The 17,107-nt window shown below is 43.0% G+C and overlaps 1 protein-coding gene across 1 annotated transcript in view; it reads right to left on the minus strand.

Moving 5' to 3' along the window:
• REPS2 (RALBP1 associated Eps domain containing 2) overlaps positions 1-16,887 on the minus strand; it is a 100,366-nt gene extending 83,479 nt beyond the window's left edge. The window contains exon 1 of the mRNA XM_087758255.1: positions 16,641-16,887. Coding sequence (XP_087614381.1) covers positions 16,641-16,850 — 210 coding nt within the window. The 5' untranslated portion in view covers positions 16,851-16,887. The remainder of the gene's footprint in view (positions 1-16,640) is intronic.
• Between the last annotated feature and the right edge of the window lie 220 nt (positions 16,888-17,107).

The raw sequence follows: 17,107 nt of genomic DNA on the forward strand, positions 1-17,107 counted from the left end.
GGGATTTTGGTGTGGAAAGGAGAGGGTGTCTGGGGATGGCCTGAGGTCCTTTCCACGCTTGTAGATAATACAGCTTTCCATAAAGATGAGGCTGACATGATCACATTGTACCAAACCTCCTCAATACTTTTCAAAGCCCATTAGCTTTGGTGTCCATTGGGCTTGAAAGAAGGGCAGAGATGTCAGAGAAATGCATTTCCCAGTCTCTGATTTTCACAGGTCTGACCAGTACCGCTGACACAGCTCAGCCCCTTCTCCCTGCCGACGTGGCCGTCAGGTAGCTAGTCAGGGCACGGGTTGTTTCTGAACCCGTTAATGTTTATGCTGCCACTGGCCCATGAAAAGTGCTACGCTGTGCTCACGCTGCCATGTGCCTTTTTCCTATGAAAAAGGCAGCGTGCAAGGCCAGGAGCGAGGGAGGGATGGCACACCAAGGGTGACTCTTAGGACAAGAGTCCTCAGTACTGTAAGACAAGAGCGTGTCCGCTGGTCCCTACCTCAGTTGCTGTTTCATGAAAAAAAACCTACAGAAACACCATTGATTTTGAGTGACACCTAACATCTACAAAAAAACCTCAGATGTGCTTTTGCTGCTGATCCGTTCTTTTATTCCCTGTTACACCTTCGAAAATAAGAATGACAATCAAAGTCCCGTCTCACTGCGCAGCCTCTCTTACCAGCCAAACCCTCTTCCTTTTGTATATTAAAAAGATCCACGATCACTCCAGACTGGTGCTCCTCCCCTCCAGTTTCTTGCTCTGAAAGCAGCAGAGTCAGCAACAAACCAAAGAGCAGGGCAATGTTCAGACCTAGCTGGCTGGAGTGAAGGTGTGTATGGCCCACGGCTTGGGTCCTGCTTCCCAGCAGAAGCTCAGCCCTGGTGTTTTCAGAACGTGCAAGAAGTTCGCTCTAGGCTGGGCAAGCTGGTTAAACACAAGCATAGAGGATTTCACAGCTTTCCAAGAGACCAACAGCGTATATCTTATAGTGTCTTTGACTAACACATTGCTGCAATTTTTCATAAAATTTAAAAACATGTTAATCTTAAGCAAAAGCGTACATATTGAGTAATATTTGTCAAAACCCTAGGTAAGAATGTTAACAATAATATACAGCGTCAGAAATTATTTTGCATTTCAAATAGTCTTTCAAACAAACCACATCACAAACACTTTGTGTAGCTTAAGACCTCAAACACACTTATAAAGTCAAAAGGCACATGGTCAAGCACAGTCTGGCTCATAACTAGATATTGTTAAATATTTTTTCCAAGAGTTAGTTATAGGCAGAAAGAATTCTGCAATGAGATGAATGGTGGTGTTTGTTATTTTTAAAATCCACTGGAAATAGTTGTGCAGTTTTTGTACAAGGAAGTATTTCCCTGCAATGTTTACACTTAAACATTTCTATAATGAAAGTTTGAAAATAAGGCCAATTTTCCTTCCAAACTGAGAAAAACAGACAGCAGAGACATAGTAAGAAATTAAGGAAAGTCTATTACTCATTTTTACTCATAATGAAAACCACTGAATTTTGTAAAGATAAATATACATTAAAACCTGTACATACTTTCAAAAGGTGTCACGATCCTCTTAATTAAGAATGGAATAGACATGGAGATAATTAATGAGATATAACCACGGGAAAAGAAGTATTTTGTATCAAGACATAACCTCACCGTAAAGGAGCATCAGGCAGGCAGCCTCTCCGGTGCACCAGCGCAACGAGGGCAGTTGCTGCACCACAAGCAGTGAAACTTCCCGAAGGGAAACCACTGCTAAATGATCTAGACTTGTTAGACATGGCTGAAGAAATTAATGCCTCCTTTCACAAACAAATCAGGAATGAGCAAATGGCAATGAAGTTGGGTATTTAATTTAGAAGCAGCTATCAACTGCGACATGCTGAGCTGGCACATTAGATGTGAGGGGCTCACCTGCTTGTTGTGCCAAGTATAATCCACCTGTTCATCTGAATCCCCAACATAAGATGAGACCTCTCTTGGAGTGACAAGGCTGGAAGCACTAGGAGAAAGTACTGGCACAAAAGGAGCAAAACCAACACCGGCACATCATCTACAGCTTCCCAGGGAGTTAGAGGGAATTTATAGAACAGAGAGACGAACAGTTCCCAAAGCTAAGCAGCAACCAAATTTGGGCTGCAGCTACCTGCAGGTACGCAGATGCAGGCCACCCTGCAAAGCACTGCATGAGTAAGGGGGGAACACAATGCCTGGCAAGCCCTTAGGGCACTACATTAAACCTCTCAATGGCAAGGGCATATTTAATAGCTGTAGAAATGAGAACCCATCTCCAACGCATCAATGTTGAAGCACTTGCATTTTCCTTCATGCCAGAAAACTAAGGAAACCAAGGAGGCGATAGGATTCAGCTCTAGCGTCAAGGAAATTTTCTCACAGTCATACATTTTTGCGAGACATACAATTAAAAAAAAAAGCCCTAAGTAAAGCTGACAAAAAGAGCAAGAACTCATCCCTTCCGTTTCTCTTCCCACTATTTATTTATTTCCTGGCAGATGCAGAGAAATGCTGAACCAGCAGCTCTCTTGGCTGGTGGCAATGGCCAGCTGGAACCAAGGGGAACAAAGAGCAGCGCAGGTGGAGCCGCGTGGGAAGAGACGGGGGGGGGCAGAGAGGGGCACAAAAATAGCAACACAGAGCAGATCGGGAGAGATCCGCCTTCTCCTTTTGCTCCTCTCCGCTCACTATCATGGTAACTTTTAAAATGCTATTCTACATTCATCTTTTATCTCATGCCCACACCACTGTTTAATAACTACATTGGTTCTAATAAGAAGTTGCCTTTGAGCAGCAGAACCGACAAATCCCAACTTTCTCTGGACCCTTGCCTTGAGGTGACATTACTCTACGGATTCTTTAATGTTTAACATGGGCTGAGTTCACTTTGGGACCTTTCCCTCAGCAGGAAAATTAACAGCGTTTTCTTTTACCACACGACTTGGGTCTTTCACGCAAGTCTTAGGAACTCTTCAAAGTCTCTCAATGTTCTTGAAATTTTCTTGAAATAGTTAACAGATTCAGAAGTCATTACTGGGCTGAATTAACAGCATCATTGCACAAGCCTCATTTCTTTTGAAAACCTGGCCAAAAAAACCCCAACCCGTGACACGGGAAATTGGCAAATTTTAGATTACATTAAGAAAGATAAGGCGGAATAAGCAGCAATAAAAGAGACCATCTCATTTTTGTGCTGAAAACACACAGCTATGTAGGAAATGGCAAGACCTTTCAGGAACATAAGCTTGCGGTTAGCCATATAATGATAAGAAAAAGACCATTAGCTGGTAGGTCATTCCCAGCAGGAGATGAAACGTCACGTTGCAGACAGAGCAGGGTGACACATTAAGCAAGCCCCTCATGGAGAACCAGAGGAAGGATGCCTTCCCCGTAGCGTACTTTACATGCTCGGAAACTCAAGTGTGTCTTCAGCCATTTGACCATTTAATGGCTAATGAGACTGATGGGTGTTCACACAAGGATATAACTACCTTTCATATTCTGCTTGCAACCTTGGTAATAAATGAGCTACTGCTGCCACGGAGGGGTAAACTGAGCATTCCTTTTGCAAATGAGTACTTCTAGCATTACACTTGTAGCAGTCCTCCCAGACGGACCACAAGGAAAGGCTAACTCAACAGAGAATGAAACATATAATAACAAGGTATTAAAAGCATGGACAGGCGAACTTCTAACAGAACAGAAACAGCAGCAGCAAAGCAAAAGAAACATTTTATATTTCACAGGACTGCCAAGTCATTTTACATTAAAATTTTTTAAGCATTAAGTTTGGGAAGTGGCTCGCTATGGCAATGTATATTAGCTTATGATTCAAACCCACCTTTCCTTGGAACTACACAACTCCAGTACGCTCTTTCGTTATAAAACTACAGACCTGGCCATTTTACAGCAGTGGTGAACTAGTTTTGAAATGGCTTAATGCTCTTCTAAAAATGAAAATTGCTGTACAGTGTTGCTTGCAAGACGTGTTATCTTGCAATAGCCATCAGGAAGCAAAGCAAAATTTCAAGTATTTAGAGTTGGCCCAAATAATTTCACTGCTCCAAACAAAGTTCTCATCTGTGGTTTGTAGAGTCACGTATGAACCATGCCACTCAACTAGACAGCGCTGTGGAAATTGTTGAAATGCTGTTCTAGGCAAATGCCAATTTGACCATAAGATGGTCCTGCAACTAGCTATTTAAGGCACTATTACCAGAATTCTCTATATGGAAGGGAACCCGGAACATGGAAAACTAGATAGCACTACTCATCCACTTCTTTAAACGTATTTCACATCTACAGCCCTTGACACATTGCTCCTCTTTCTCTTCATTAAAATGCCAAACACTCGTATTTTGAAACTTAACTTACGCTGAGCGACCAAGTTACTGTAAGGACAACCCAAGTATTACTGTGCCTGTCTCAGTACTAATTTGAGGATACCCAAGTACTGCTGTGCCTGTCTCAGTATTACTTTCATTGTTACTAATATTTGCACTTGGATATTGCCAAATAATTTAAACTGGGGGGGGGGGGGGAGGATTCACAGACATATCCTCTGCTGTTACCCTTTTGGATGTTTCCCCTGCTCAGAGATATTTACGTTAAGACCTGTCCTTCAGTATCTGAACAGAAGGCCTTCACTCCAATTCCAGAGTGCCCTATTTTGTTGCAGGGCTTAAATTCAGTAGTTACACTAAAATAAAGTGCCTTGCCAGACTTAAGTTAAAGCTTTACCTCTCGTACACTTCCCCTGCAATCAAATATATGCATGGTAAATAATGCAGTCTAAAAACAGCTAATGAGTATTTCCCAAGGAAAATTATACCTTTGGAGAATATCCTCCTCAAGGACAGTCCTGATTTAGATGAGATCAAATAAAAGATATAATTACTATAATATAGCTGGGAGGGCGCAGAGAGAGAGAGAGAGAGAAGGAAAATAAGGGACAGATAACTCGATGTAAATAACATTAAGAATTATTTTCCTGCTGACATCAGCACTGCCCAGCGCTGCTCTTTCTTGTCCTGAAACAATATTTGCTCCGGCCAGTGAACCCGGGACCTGTGAGGTACCAGGTGTTGTAACATCATCACACCCAGGCTCCCCATCCTGGTTCCTTCCTCTCACAACACTCAAAACATGTTTTGACAGCCATGACTTCACAGCTGTATTATTTTATAAGTATACTATATCTCCAGAATAATAATTCAGTGCTGTTTTTAAAAAAGTCCACGGTTAAATGTGGGTAGCAGCAGGTTATAATACAAGTGCAAAAACCCCCAAACCTACTATTTGTTACACTGGTATCCCTGCATCACATACCAGGTGGAGAAAAAAGAAAGCTGAGGTTCTCCTCATTTCTAACTTTGGTAGCATCTCATGAGAAACTCAACCTAAAAACAGGATAAGATTCCGGTTGTGTAATGTTGGGGGTTTTGCTTTGGTTTTTTGTTACGGTTTTTTTTTTGGAGGGGTTGGGCTGTAGGTTTTCTGGTTTTTTGGGGGGGTTTGTGGGTTTGTTTTTTGTTTGGGTTTTTTTTTGTTCGTTTGTTGGGGGTTTTTTTGCTATCAATAGGCTTTTCATGAGGCTACTCAAGGACTCTGTAGGAAGCTTCAGACATGAGCATGATTTTAAGCCTTATGTTATTCCTTTTTAAAGGTTACCAGGTTCCAGCCTCTTTCATCTTCTATCTGCAGCAGACATTTATATTTATAACCTGTTCATCACCATGGTATCTAAAGCACCTAATAAAAACCAGAAACAAGCAGCTTCCTGGTTCCTGCCTTTTGTTATTCAGCAGCAGAGAACAGCAGCTAACAGCATCATTGGGATTTATTTATTTTTGCCTTCTGATCTTCTCCCAAACCAGATAGTCCCCAATGCACACACTGGCCACCTGGCCGACTCTTTCAAGCTTCTTCTCCAACCTCTTTCACCACCACTGCTTGTAATGAGATTCACCGCTGTCCTGCTCCAACTACCTCCCAGCTCCCTCATCCTCAGGTAAGGTCTCCACTTGTCTTACATTCTTATCATAGGAAACTAGTTTTAGTCTATCTGTTCCCACCAGAACCACAAGTGATCCCATCTAAGTATCAGAAGCACAAAAAGCTGCTGGGAGGCACGAACGTCACAGTTACCAAACCCAGAAAGGCACCCGGCCAGCAACCTAGAAGTCAGCCCACAATGATCTGCAGAAACAGACTGTCACTTTGGAATAGCCTTGTATTCAGAGTCTTCCTCTTACTCTGTTTAAGAAGGGAATTACTGTATTTTGAGTCCAAAGGAAAAGTTTCAGGACCCCTTGTTACCATTAATACTGAATTCAGATTTTGTGGAAGAGAAGAATAGATGGCCAGGACATACGGGACATGTCCACATAGCTAAATAGGAGCATATTTCTAGCAGCTACAGTTACCTACATCTTCCACAACTTCAGCAATGATAGAAAAACTCATTCTTCAGAGAGTTAACTTTTTTGCTTCTCACTTCTCAGAATAAGAATCAATTATGGACAACTCTTCATGGAAGATCTGACACTTGGGGTCTTCCAGTCCTCCACCTTTTATACTTAAAATAGTATCAGCAGAACAACAACCACCACCAAAAAAAACCCCAAAACCACCCACAAAACACCCCACACACCCCTAAAAAAGCAATGGGGCGTTCTGAAAGCAGCGACAGAAAGTGCCTCCAGTTGCTAAAAATCGCAAGTTAGTATCCAAGAAGTAATGAAGAGCACACACACAGAAACCCTGACAAATCCTCGCCATCTAGATGGCAGCCACCAGATCTAGTCATCTTGAACTAGACTAATTGAAAATACTGCAAAATCTTGAGTTTCTTCCTGAAAAAAAAAAAAAAACAAAAACCACTCTGATTCCATTCTGTCCTATTAAACTGCCTTTATCTCAACCCACAGGTTTTACTTTTTTTTCTTCCCCAATTCTCTCCCCCATCCCACGCGGGGGGAAGGCGAGCAAGGGGCTGTGTGGTGCTTAGCTGCTGGGTGGCATTAAACCCTTACGGTTCCTCAGCAGATGACATTTATGAGGCACCACGGTCTCCCTTCTGAAGAAGCTGCCTGGTCACCATCACTGCGACACACAACATCAGAATTAGTCCAACCAATGGAAAGGAACAAAGATGATGACGATGACCTCCTTCCCAAAATTTATGTACTTCAGATGTCATAGCGCTTTAACACATAAGCAGTGCAAAACAAAGTGTTTTGATTTAGTTATTATTTAGTTAAATTACAGGTTTTTAAACATTTCCAAATGAACTTCACTTGTGAACATTTCTCACAGTTAACCTTGCCCTAGAAGGCCAGAAGAAATGCTGGCATTTCCCATAAAAATATAATTCTGGGTTTTGTTCCACTTTGCAGACAAAATGAGACCCTACTACTACAGAAGAAAACAGACTCTGTGACACAAGATGCACTTTTGACACAAACAGGAACCACATACGGACTTATCTGCCATTTCATCAAAATATCTTTTTCTAAAATAAGCTTCTTTCTGCAGTAGTTACTGTGATGTGATTTTCTAGACTGGCTCCCCACAAAAAAACTTGATGCTCCTTGTACCCATCCTGTTTTATCACATTTGGCACATTTCCCGAGTCTATTTCCCTAGCACTTACAACTACAGCCAGTACTTTTAAAGGCAATGCATCCAACACCCAAAACATTATCCTCTACAGTTGTGCAGTTATCTTAATATCACAAATTAAAATCCTTCTTTAGTTGAGAGTTACAGATTATTTTTGTAAGACTGAAGAGCTGTCAAAAGACTTCTTAACTGAAGGTGTACCATGGTAGCTAACTCCATCACATATGGTGTGTGTAGAAGCCACCTCCTGCCCTTCCTTGATCTTATACCCCATTTACCTCTAGTTTGAATCAACACATCACTTGGAAAAGCAGCTTAATTTTTTTCTCTTCCACATCACTAAACAAAACCCTAAAATTATCACCATTTCACCCAACATGCTTGCACCTTATGTGCTGAAATGTATCATTCAGTCAGTGAGAACCTACTTGTTTACGTCTAAACCAAGCATTCGTCCTCAATTCAGCTAAAGAGCACAGGACTTTAAAGTAGCAGCATCAGACAGAGTCAAAGAAGACATCGTCGCCAGTGCCTGTGCACAGTATGCTAGCATTTTGTAGCACATTTTATACCATGACTTGTATTTGCATTTCTATCTGTACATAGTAAAGGAAAGGCAGCCTATGGCTATTAAAACATACAGATGTTCTTATAAAGGCAGCAATTATTCAGACGAGGGAAAGCAAAAAAGAAAAAAAATTAAATAAATACAGAAATCATACTATTGAGTTCTTTTTGCCTCCCTCCCCATTTATTTTTATTTTTGGCATTTGAAACCTCCAAGTACTTCACCTTTTACTGCTCCGCTGCTGTTACTGTTGGTAACAAAATAATTCTGACTATATTTGTTACCCCATAGCTCTCATCTTGTTTTGCAAATGATTAGACACATTGTTTTATTCTGAAAGACCATCATCTTGGCTTCCATACACATCATTGTGTAAGTTATGCCATAAGTAAATAATGCATGAAATGTGAAATGTTACCTATGCCAAAGCTGATCTAATGTTTCTTGGTGTAGAAAGAGAGACTTTAAGAGGAAGAAAGGATTAAAAAAAAAAAAGTAAAGCAACTTGAAAGGCTCATGCCAAAAAACACTTGAAACTTATAATAATAATAAAGTAACGCTACAGACGTTTGCTTTTGAAAGTAAAATTCAGCTTCATGACTCATACCATAGTGAGCGAGCAGGCACCACGGGCCATGTTCAGACAGCTTAAATTCAAGCTCAGCCCAGTGTTTCCCGTTAGCCAACTCTAAATTTTCAGTGCCACCAAGCCAATGGGAATGACGAGGTCTGAATCCAGTGTTTCAAGTACGGCCCTGCTCAAAGGAGTAGCTCTCCACCACCTCTGGTCAGAGAAGAGGACCAACCGAGGTTCACGTTCAGACTGCAGGACTATGCAGATGCAAGGATAAGATACTGGAAGAACCATTGGCAGCTTTTTTGGATGAGGAAAGACTGCTCAGAGCAGGAAAAAACCCACAAAGATGAAAAAGAAGGAAGCAGAAGAAAACACTGAAGATGTGCCTTGGTAGTCAGGCTACCTAAAGTTTCTCAAGACCCTTTTTTTTTTTTTTTTTTTTTTTTTACAAGACATTTGCTAATCATGCTGCTCTTGTAGCTCTGCTCAGTAATTTATGTTCATTAGGAAGGCCACCGAATGACTTGTGCAGGTACAACGTCAATTTAACAGGCAGCCTGTAACCTTGGGGTAGTTTTAAGCAGGCCTAGTCCCAACAGGAGAGAGCCCACCGCACACCACAGGCGCGCTCTGCGCGGCACGACAGCCTGCCGGGGGGACACTTGTCGGAGAGCAGCTTCTTCAGCGCTCCTCTCCAAACATACCACCCAGTCTAAAACAGCTGGCAGCACAAAGCATCTTAACTTTAATGTCTGCAAGGCAGGTTCATGGGAGAAATAGTTATTTAAAACATTATTTAAATCCAAAGAGGTAAGACCCTAATTTCATTTTTGGTTGGTACTGGAACTATCTAGTTATTTTTCTAGATAAAGATCTGTCTCATCAGTTGGTCATCATTAAATCAAGCTTTTTTTTTTTTTAAATATGGAGATATTTCTGGTTTTACTAACAAGTAGCATTTTAAAACATTTAAGCAACCATGTAGCTTAATATACATCTTAGTTTTTATTTCATAAGAAATTTGCTCTGTTATCATCTTTAATAAGAGATACATCTATGTGTAGGTACATGTGATAGATGCAAAGTTAAATTTAGATGAAAACTGGAATTAATTTAAAAAACACACAGACTATCTTCATCTGCTAGAAAACCAAAACGACACATTTTTTTATGTACACAAACATTTAGAAGTTTATAAAAACATGTTTTGTCTTTTAAACACTTTGGTAAATAAACTAGGTATAATTTGCAGTTAGTGATTTAGCTGATTATTTCTGGTCACTGTTTCCTACCAGATGACAGAATGAATGGATCTCGTCCCCCCACATCCTTCCACCTCGTCACCCTATCTAAACTGCAGGGGGAAAAAAAAAATACTTCCCAACAGAGTTCTCAATTTTAGGCAGTGGTCACCAAATAACGCTCCTGAATACACTGGAAAAAGAAAATATTGCCTCTGTTCTGGAAGAGGGGATTACTATTCATCCACAGTCGGTTTTCTACTCCAGCAACCTTTTCTAGTTAATTATCCACTAACTCAGCTGTTGAACTGTTTGACTGTCATCAAAAGTTGAACTAGCACATACTGCTCATTAATGTTTTATTTTACCATACTGTTGGTATGTTTAGATGCTAATACATCAAAGAATCTTACTTTACAAATATAATATCAAACGTATTTCTCAATCCATAGTATTTTATATTTAAACAGGTTATTTATCCTGATTCCTTGTCACAGAAATGCTTGTTCCATCTTTCATGAATCTAACTTGGCTAAGTTTTTCAGCTCAGCTAAATTCATGTTTTCAGAGTTCATACCAACCCTCTTTTGCAAGGGGTGTCTGCGTTGGATTCCCCCACTGAAGTAGGTGAATTCTTTGTATTACGTGTCCTTTGCAAAACAGATTGTGGACAACATCAATCAATCTGTGTATAAACATCACAATACTGACAGCATGTTGCTGTAGATACATGCACGACTGAAAAAGGTTATACTCAACCGCGTGGTGAACCCACCGCACTTACAAAAGTACCATAACAAGACCACTTATTAAAAAAAAAAAAAAAGAAAACAACCAAAAAACCCACACCACAAAAAACTCCACCATTCATCATCATCATGGCTTCATACTGCAGCAATCTCTCATGAAGAGAGTTACTGATTTTCATCCCAATGGATCTTTTTCCTCCGTCCCTCTTGTAGAATTATTTTACATCACTGGCACAGCAAAGCATTATTTTATTGGAAAATAAACTAATTAATTCATACTTGGTTGCAATAAGTGTTAATTAGTGAAGGCTTCAGGCCTTGACCAGGCTAATTCTGACCATCCCACTGAATCTCTGTGACAAGTAAGTCTAGGAGTCTCTGGTTTTACAGAATGATTTGAAACGCACTTGGGAAGGATCAGTTTCTACAAATCTTCTACTGTGTATCTCAATGTTGAGGCACTCAAAACTGCTAATCTTGTAAGTAGTGACTACTAAATGATAGTTTAAATGATAAATAATAGTTTAAAGATGTACTAGGACCTTGAATTTTTTTTAATGGAATATATCATCAAGATTGCTTCAGGTGAAGTTTTACCCTTTACGTTGGTATAATTTAGATTTATTTTTTTTTAAATAAATAATAATACTGTGTTTTTTACATCTGGATTTTGCATGTTCCTACTTATATAAACACAAGTTTGCTAATGACTCTAGAAAGGCAATGACAGTTTGGAGGATTGTGGCCAAAATTATTGATACTGAAACATCAGTTTTCCTTTCATCCTCTTGCTGTACCACTTACATAAAGTTGCACTCCTCCTTTTGTTTCTTCCTGACTCAAAGACATCTGTAGGATGTAATTTCTCCATGTGTACTCTCGCCTAACATCACTTTTTGATGGACTTACTGTTAGTCAGTCAGCTAAATCAGATTTCCAACACTAGCATAAGGCCAAATTCTGTCAAGGGGCACAACAGAGCGAATTTTATCTTTTACAAAGTAACGATAAGTCCAGACTTTCCTCACTCAAAAAGTTCTTATTTTCACTGCCACACAGTTCTTATTCTTTTCTGCCTGTTTGAGGCAGACAGTTAATCCCACCCCAGCTATCATGCAGGTACTAATTTATGCTTATGGAAAAAAAAAAAAAAAGTACTGGCCTTTTTCCAAAGAAATACCAACTTAGCAATTCTTTTTTTTTTAAGCTATTCACACTTCTGCTTTTTGAACACAAAAATATGGTTAAACTGTAGAGTTGTAACTATAGAGACAAGTCATGATAAACACAAATTAACTCACGAAGCCTGTGGAAGAAAAGCAAGATTGCTGGTCTGTGCTCCCTATTCACACAGAGCTGGAAGGAGAGTCCCAGCTAAAAAATGCAGTGTCTGTGTAGCTCCAGCATCATACAATTAGTACTTGTCATCCTCGGAGCTCAAAATAACGCAGTGTGTTCGTTTGCAGAGGAAAGAATGCATTTTCTTAAGAAAACTGGATCTCTGTGCTGATAGTGCAAGTCCACAGATAAGATTGAGGTTTATAAAACTGGAAATTAAGGATACCATCAGACAACCAAGTGAGAATTAATCAAATAAGTCAGAAACCAATAAAAAGAGATAAGCACTTCAGTGTAAATCTTGCGTCCAATCCTGCTCCCTAATTTCTTAAGGGGAAATCTTCAGAGACCACAGTAATACCAACAAACAGTAAAACTAGCACAAGGTACCTCTCCTTTGCTGACCAGTAGGCAATGACTCTTTCTAATTTTAACTAGTCTTTCTAACTCTATTTTTATCTGAAATCCACACAGACATCAGCCCACCCGCAACGAACGCACTTTGGTGTCCCGGACCAGAGGAGCAGAGGCTGTAGTCGCTGGCGGCCAGCATCAAAATGGGGTCACAGATTGATTGCCCAAAATGAGACAAGGCAAACCAGCCATCGTCAGCACCGATGGTACAGCGGTTAGTGTGGAGCATTGCCATCCCAATGCACGTAGGGAGCATCATCAAACCGATTCCTCCAAGGAAAAGGCCAGAAAGCGATATTTTTGTCACCCCAGTGAATTCAAAACATTTATTTTTCCAGGATTTTTTTTTTTTTTGTATTTGCACAAATTCAGTTCTTTTTCCCTTTATTAGGAGCCAAAGCACAGGGAACACCATTTTCAACTTAACCAACATGAATAAATATAAATCCGGCTGATGCTGTTGAGTTTTTTCTATTTCTGACAGCCTACAGAACTGCATGGCGCGTGAGTAGTCTGCTCCTTCCTCCTTTGACATAAATATTGTAAAAAATAAAAATAAAAACAATCCTAGCACAGATCTTTCAGGCAAGAGATTATAGACATTTTACAGTTACTTTAAAAGCCCCTGGTGAAAGATCTGCCACAGGCTTTGTGCAAGTCTAAATAAAATCTTAATGGTTCTGCCTTTAACCACACTATATGGCTAGTCGAAGACTTTCAGTACACGGGGGAGGTATGATTATACAGTCCGCAAAAAACACGCTGTCCTGTCCCTGTCGCGCCCTTCTCTGTCCTGTGAAGTGTCTGACATTTTTAATTTTAGTGCTAACTTCAACCATTTTTCCAGACCTGAAATAACTCTTGCTGAGTTCATTCTTCGATCCCTTCTTTAAGGAAAGTTAAATGGGTACAACCTCTGCTGTACCCTGTTGCCCAGCAGAATAGCTGGCTTTAATGAGCCTGGGTGTAATGAATCTGTGTTCAATCGCTTCATTCTTAGCAAGACCCGGGACTCTCGGGTGCACACCATCTGCTCCTACTGACCCGGCTGCTCTTGGATTTTTTCCATTTATTCCAGCATTTCCATTTCTGGCACATGCTCTCATGTTCCCTACCTGCTCTCTGTTACCTAGCCTCTTTCATCTAAACAACCTCTTGGATCAAGCCAACTAACCTTTAAACAAAACAAACCCCTTGCCTGTTTGCTGTTTGGGAGCACACATCACTGCTTTTCCCCACAGGAACAGACATATTCAACAGCGGTACTCCAGCCGGGATGCACCCACACGATTTTTGTCTAGATCGCAAACCCTGCCATTACAGTTAAGGAAAGTGGAAGGAGATTTCCCGTGATGCTTGTGAGCATCTTCCTGATCAACAAGAAATCTCAATCAAAGACTGGATAAGGAAAGGTCCTTCTCTCTCAAAGATTTATCCCACTTATTACACAAGTACAAATCCCTTAAGACAACAGCACAGGTTCAAAGCTTTGCTGTGGCACTAAATGCCAGTTCTGGAAGCATACTGATCTGTAAAACTGCTCCTCAATGAATACCTTGAGAATAAAAAGCTGTGCATTGCACACTGCTTACAAAACGGTCCGTAGCTGCCTCTTGTCATAGCCCAAGCAAGGGCCAGGGAATGGTGTTAAGGACCTTCCGGACTGTGCAGGCTCTGCTTAGTAGAAATCCAGAACTGGTTTCCAACCCAAATTTCCCCATTTCTGACATGGCAAAACTCAGCATGACCATTTCTCAGCTGGTCAGCAGGGATGTCTGCATACTAAGCACTAATTGTGACATATGAGGATTTTAAAAAGCATTTAAAAAAAAAAAAAGAAAAACTTTCACGGTCAACAATTATTTCAAAGAAAACATGTTATCTTAATCCAAACGAGCTGTCTCTGCCTAAAATAGGTGTTCCCTGTACTAGCAGAAAACATATTCCACGAACCTCTGTGCCTTGTTCCCATAATTGTTAGAATGGTAAGGGTTTTTAAACAGAAACTATTAGATTGCATTTTTGGAAGATGATAAAAGACAAAATATCAGCAAATATCTCAAACAACGCTGTGCGTTTTTCCCTATCAAAACATCCACGTTTCCAATTTTATTTTTTTAAATACATTATGATAATTCATTTTTTTCTCTCAAGTCCCAGTAAATGTTAGTAAGAATACCTGACAGCAGTGGGTTTTGAGGACAGGCACTCTAGCCGTAGAGCAGAATGCCACCGTGATGAGTGCCATACAGACTAGAGGGGGAGGGCACGAAAGAGGAAGAGAAACAGCCCCAGATCCCACAGGCCTTATTATCTGAATACTCCTGAAGCCAATTACAGGCTTGTTTCCCAGTAACATTCTCCTCACCGCATAAATATACCTGGAAATAATCTAAAATAGTAAAAACCAACAAGAATGTTAAGAAAAACCCCAACATTTCCAGGCTTCAGTCACACACTACTACCAAAATGACCCCCAAAACAGACTATGATAATAACATGATAATAAACATCACTTAGATGATAGGGTAAGGAACTACATAGCAAAAATAAGAGTTTTTTTCCATACTTCTTTGGAAAATGAAGTGAGTGATACCAAAGTCACGCAAATTTACTAATAGGACTTTAACAAGTTTCTTACATACACCTTCTTATTTGAAATTAAATGCCTTCCTCTTCCTCCTTGCAAAAGAGGTGCTAGATCTATACGAAATCTCTACTTTCACGGCCCAATTCACCTGCACGACCAAGGCCACGGTCTGGCTCAAAACGAAGCAGTGCTACAGTGCTCAGTAACATTTTTGTTTTACAGATCTGGTAAACAGCACAAGTAAGAGAGGGGAAAAATATCCTTGAAACATCATCATTTTCGTTCAGAATCACCTGTGTAATGTGAATTTATATAAGGCATTACGAGATGACCTGACAGCTATCGGGAAAGCAGCAGAGGAGTTTAGTACCCTCAGGCGGTACCCAGGTATAACAGGTATAATCAGCTCAATTTTGACGTAACTTTCTTCTGCTTGATAGATAAAGACTACTGAAGAACAGAATTCCTGTAAATAAAAACAAAATTGAAAAAAAAAAAAAACAGCAACACCCTACCTCTGTTGAGTTTACTGTCAGAAGTATTCTGCAACTTCAGCGCACGAGTCACGTTCCTAACCCACAGGAGGAGACCGCAAGGCCGGTCCTTCGCCGTCCCCGGAGGCCGGACGGCCCGAGCCCCCTCGCGCCCTGACCGACCTCCTCCTCACAGCCACGGGGGGTTCTGCCTCGCACCCCTCCTGGGGACCCTGCTGCCCTGCTGGTGTGGGAGACTCTTACTTGCTACCCAAATGTATTTGCTCTCAACAACAGGCATATAAATACCACAACATCGTTTTACCTGCTTTTTTTTTTTTTTTTTCACTGAAACAACCCTTAAAAACATCCGTGTTAAGCCAGGAACGAAACACACGGCGTGTGCCCTACGGCTCTGCGAACACAGCCGCCTTTCCGATATTGGGGGGCCCTTCTGAGGAGGTAAATGACATTGCCGCTCGCAGCCGGCAGACCGCATGCGGCCGCCACGGGGCTGCGCGCAACCTCACGCCCAGCCCGGTGACTCCGCCACGGCACGAGCAAACGGGACATCGCCTATCCCGAACACGCGAACACCGGGAAGGAAGAAGAAACACGAACTACCGAACATCGGCAATATTAGCAGCTTGCCTGGAAAAAAAGGACACGGACAACAAAGCGACACCGCCATCCACGCCGCTGCGGCGAGAAGCCGTGCCCCGCTCCAGCGCCGGCCGCGCTCCGCTCCGCCGCCCGCCCCGACCCGCGCTCCGCGCCCGCTCCGGCCCGGCGGGCAGGGCAGGGCAGGGCAGGGCACGGCGGGCAGGGCAGGGCAGGGCAGGGCAGGCAGGGCAGGCACGGCGGGCAGGGCAGGGCAGGGCAGCGGCCGGCCGCGCAGCCCCTAACTTTCCGGCGAAGGCAGCGCCAGCCCCTCTCCCGCAGGGCTGAGGGAGCGGGTCCCGTCCCGTCCCGTCCCGTCCCGCCCCCCGCCCCGCAACTTCGGGGCGCGCCGGCCGCCCCCCCGACCCACCTGGTGCAGCGTGTCCGGGGGCAGCTGGGAGGCCCGGAACAGCTCGCCCACGCTGCTGCCCCCGGCGGCCGCCTCGGGGGGCGGGCAGCACCGCGAGAAGAGCTCGGAGTAGCGCTGCTGCTCGCTCTCGCTCAGCGGCAGGAGCAGCCCCCCGCTGCCGGCGGTGGCGGGGGCAGCAGCGGCGGACCCCCCCGCCGGCCCCTGCTCCATGGCGGGGCGGCGCAGGCAGAGCCGTGCGGCCGGGGGGGCGGGCGGTGTGCCGGCCCGGGGGGGCGGGCGGTGTGCCGGCCGGCCGGCGGGCCGGGAGGGCGGCGGGGCGGGAGGCGGCGCCGCGCTGCGGCGGGGAAGGTACAGTCCCCGCCCCCGCCCGGTGCGGCCGCCGCGCCGGCCCCGCAGTGCCCCGGCCCCCGCCGCCTCCCGGCCCCGCCTCGGCCCGCCCCGCCGCTCCGCCCCGCACCCAGCGGCCC

This window comes from Nipponia nippon, unplaced genomic scaffold (assembly GCF_047370975.1).
Source record: "Nipponia nippon isolate SJK-2023a ecotype South Korea unplaced genomic scaffold, ASM4737097v1 scaffold_2, whole genome shotgun sequence".
NCBI classification, from domain to species: domain Eukaryota; kingdom Metazoa; phylum Chordata; class Aves; order Pelecaniformes; family Threskiornithidae; genus Nipponia; species Nipponia nippon.